The 3,891-nt window shown below is 40.1% G+C and overlaps 1 protein-coding gene across 1 annotated transcript; it reads right to left on the bottom strand.

The window, feature by feature from the left end:
- Positions 1-254: 254 nt before the first annotated feature.
- Positions 255-3,779, bottom strand: SARC_01104 (hypothetical protein; the record flags this gene model as incomplete). Its single annotated transcript, XM_014305197.1, has 5 exons — positions 255-497; positions 1,929-2,047; positions 2,630-2,792; positions 3,161-3,276; positions 3,707-3,779. The coding sequence occupies 5 exons, from the start codon at positions 3,777-3,779 to the stop codon at positions 255-257; spliced, it is 714 nt and encodes a 237-aa protein (XP_014160672.1).
- Positions 3,780-3,891: the final 112 nt, after the last annotated feature.

The raw sequence follows: 3,891 nt of genomic DNA, 5'->3' as shown, positions 1-3,891 counted from the left end.
GTATGTATTTATTGTATGTATATATGTTAGTGTGTTTTTATGTATGTTTGTATGTATGTATATTGTGTGTGCGTGTGCGTGCGTGTGCGTGTGTATGTGCGTGTGTCTGTGTGTGTATGTTTGTGTGTGTGGGGGGGGGGGTGTGTGTGTGTGTGTGTATGCACGTAGAAAGATACCTTTCTCGTTTTAGTGTGTATTGTATATATGTGTGTGTACACTTAGAAAGATACCTATCTGATCTTTGTTCAGAAAATTTAATAGGAATTGCACAAACTTCGCAATTTACCATTCTTATCCTTGCTCGGATGCTTCGTAGCAGTTTCAATACTCGTCTCTTTGGTCACCATAATGCGTCCATCACAATCACTGCCCTGCATGGCTATGAGAAACTCCACAATGGGTGCGAGTGCCGAACCTCGGCGAATGTAAGTAGGTGGCTGAGATGGATCTGCTGTTTCTGCAGAAGCTGCCTCCGAAAAGTCTACGAATCCGTTGAGCTGTGTGAGTGGGTATGAAGGTATACACAAAAGAAATGAGGTTTTACACACACAAGCGTGTAATATATGTGTAGTAAACATACAAATGTACAGATATACTGAATCCTTCTAGATGTAGGTAGTTGGCTAACATAGTTTAGTTATTTCTATGGCGGCTACCTCCGCAAAATTACAAATCCGTAAGCTGTGTGGATAGACATAAAGGCGTAGAAAAAGTGTGAGATCTGGCATTTGTAAGGGTATATTATAAATTTGAAGGTCGTGTAGTCGTTCGAAAAGATGTCTTTTGTGTGCAGAAGTGCAATTGTGTATGCTCGAGCTGTGAAAATTTGGCAAATCTCGGTGAATAGCTGAGATAGATTTTGTTACTTTGACGGCTTATCCACTATGCCGTCATTGAGCTGTGTAGTTGAGTATGTGTGAAGGCGCTAAATAAAGATAGTAAGGTCTGGCACACATAATTGTGTTCCGAATCTTGGCAATTGTAGATGGATTGCTGACTTTTGCAGAATCTACCAGTCCTTTTAGCATTAGTTAGGTAAGGCGCGTCGAAACAAATAGGATTAAAGTTTGGCATTGCCAAAATGTGTGGCTTGTTTAGCATATTTACGTTTTTTTGTTTGTGAGCTCTGTGACAAGTCAATTGCTGCTACGGACGCTACTTCAGCAAGGGCTACGAATTAACTGAGCTATGAGAGGACTGTGTCGGAGAGTTCAATCGATGTTTGACATTCGACAAGTCAAAAGTAACATATATGACAATGGGCACGGTTAATCATCACACATGGACAGTTAAATATAATCACAATACATTAAAAATGTGCGCGTGTGTATTGCAGTATATATCGGGCCGCAGAGCTTCGTGACCAATAGTCCTTATTTTATGCATTATTCCAGAGTACAATGTTTCAGATTCATCTTCTCATAAACGCTTGCAATTTCAATGAGTACGATGTTGACCACTACTCAAACAATCTCAAACTATTTGAACTCCAGATGTCACCGACGAGTAATCAAAGAGGTAAATCTCAATAATTCACATACTTCATTTATGTGGTCGCTTGGCACCTAAACTGCGCTAAGACTAAAGCAAACCTTAATCATTTGCCGTCAATAGCAGCACATCGCCAGCGGTGACAAAATGACATTCTCCTTTCAAAGTATGTGCTATTAAACAAAGAGTTCAGACATGAATATACACATATATTGCATTAGTTCAACCAAAAATACCATATGTGAACACTCACTCCTCATGTTATGTCAGCGAATTACAACAATAGGTGTCGAAGAGAGATTCGATACTACAAGTAATTGTAATTATACATCAATCATTTCAACCAGCAAAATACGCCTATCCATCACATTCCGACAATATCAAAACAACACTACTTAGCCACTCTCTTAAAACCTTACTGCCAAGTTACAACATACCTTTCGGACCAGCATCGCTTTCTGACAGTAGTTTACTAATTTAAATAGATTGATGTTGTCGATTCCCAGAGCAAACACAAAGTCAGTAACCGGCTGTATGTGAGAAGCAGAGGCAGGATCTGCCGGCACGTGGTGCGCATGTGTGAAATAATCATCAATTGTCTTAGTTTGGTATTGTACACATGTAATCCTGCAAGGTCAACTAAGGTGACGTATGTAAGTAAAATTCACTCTAGATTTGAGTGACTTTTTTTTTATGTGTCTGAGTGAAGATGCGAATACCACGTAAATCTGTTTAAAGCGGTGCAAGATATAAAGTGAATGTATGTGAAACAAATCTGCAAAGCAGAGTTATACATTGTATTGCGTGAATAATTCCCATAATTTTTGCATATACCTTTGAGGTCTGAGTAAGTACTGAGATACAAGTGCTTGACGACGAGTGCACGAAGTGATGATCTGGCCGACATGTAACGATACATTAACAGAACACATTTGCGAGGTAACGATGGAGAGAGAGATTGAAAATTGATACACGAGCGCATATGCGGTATATTTTGTGTATATCTATATGACTACATATCAATCTATCGTGAGCACTTAGTACCCTGAGAATAAGTCTGAAATCTAAGACTAGTTCGATGACCTCTTCACACGACGAGATGTTTTACGTTTTCTAGCACAAGGTCCACACAGCGCACCTTTTGTGCCCGCGTTGTCACTCGGTTTGATACTTTTGGCGAAGACTTTGATCAGCTTTTTCATTATAAACAGCAATTGCTGTATGTATGTTATATTAGATGGACTCAGGCGGGTTTTGTACTTGAGGAAGTATCGGCTCAGTTGACCATTCGCACGTATCACCTGCGTAACGATAATAAAACAAGAAGCAACATGGGTGTCATACTAATGATCATCTTCAATGCAATAAGTAAAATAGTTATACTGGCGTAATTAGGGACACTGTTGCATCGCATTCAAATATATCTTGAGAATGGCAACATCCACAACCAAACATGCCATGAGAAAGAGTACGCGTAGACTTTCCATCACAGAACGGAGCTTACCCAGGAACTCCTCTTACTGTATCCTATATGAGATACCCACATACCACTTGCAAATAAAGCGGCACGGAGGCGGTCAGTTAGGTGGCACACACCATCCAATATATACTCCATCCAGCACCCATAATCACTATCCCACTGCACTTGAAGTATGAATAATTCACATACCTCTTGCAAATCAAGGTGTACTGAGTACACATTCAGTAAGGTGTCTATCAAGTTGTGCGCCTCATCGACGATGACAATGCTGTCATTTAGTGTCAGCCCCGACGCCTCCCGTGTGCCTGCATGCAACAGGGTGTTGTAAGGCACACACACAATCTGTTGGATGGCAGGGATAGACAGCCACAAATGTAGATGAGGGTGTGTAATATATAGATAGAGCGTACATGCAGTGGTGTATTCTAAATTTTCATCGAGATTCATCGAGACTTTTGGATTTGAGAATGGGCAGTGAAGTGCGTGCTTCATAAATACATTCGACACGATAGGGTTATGTAGAACCACTGACAATGCTCTAGTCATGTATACCTATAGCAGTGATTCGTAGTGCACACAGAATCTGTTGCGTGCAAGAAGAAGATATATGTGGTGAGGAATGGACTGTGTACTTCATGGGATATCCCGATAGATGAAAGCACGTCAGTTAAAGAGTATTTCATAAAATATCTACACTCCTGCGTCCCGCATGCAGCATTTTGTTATAAGACACACGCACAATCCATTGGGTGGTAGAGATAACCCGGAGACATATGCTTTGGTATTTTGCCTTTTTATGTGTCTTCATTGCATGCCAATGGGAATTGGAAGTGTATGAGAACATATATAAATAGATTGACAAAATTGGCAGTTTGTCAAAAATCGTATACACTCAAAGTATACACATATAGAAACCTATA

This window comes from Sphaeroforma arctica (genome assembly GCF_001186125.1).
Source record: "Sphaeroforma arctica JP610 unplaced genomic scaffold supercont1.41, whole genome shotgun sequence".
In the NCBI taxonomy this organism is placed as follows: Eukaryota; class Ichthyosporea; order Ichthyophonida; genus Sphaeroforma; species Sphaeroforma arctica.
This window is presented reverse-complemented; position numbering and strand designations above follow the sequence as displayed.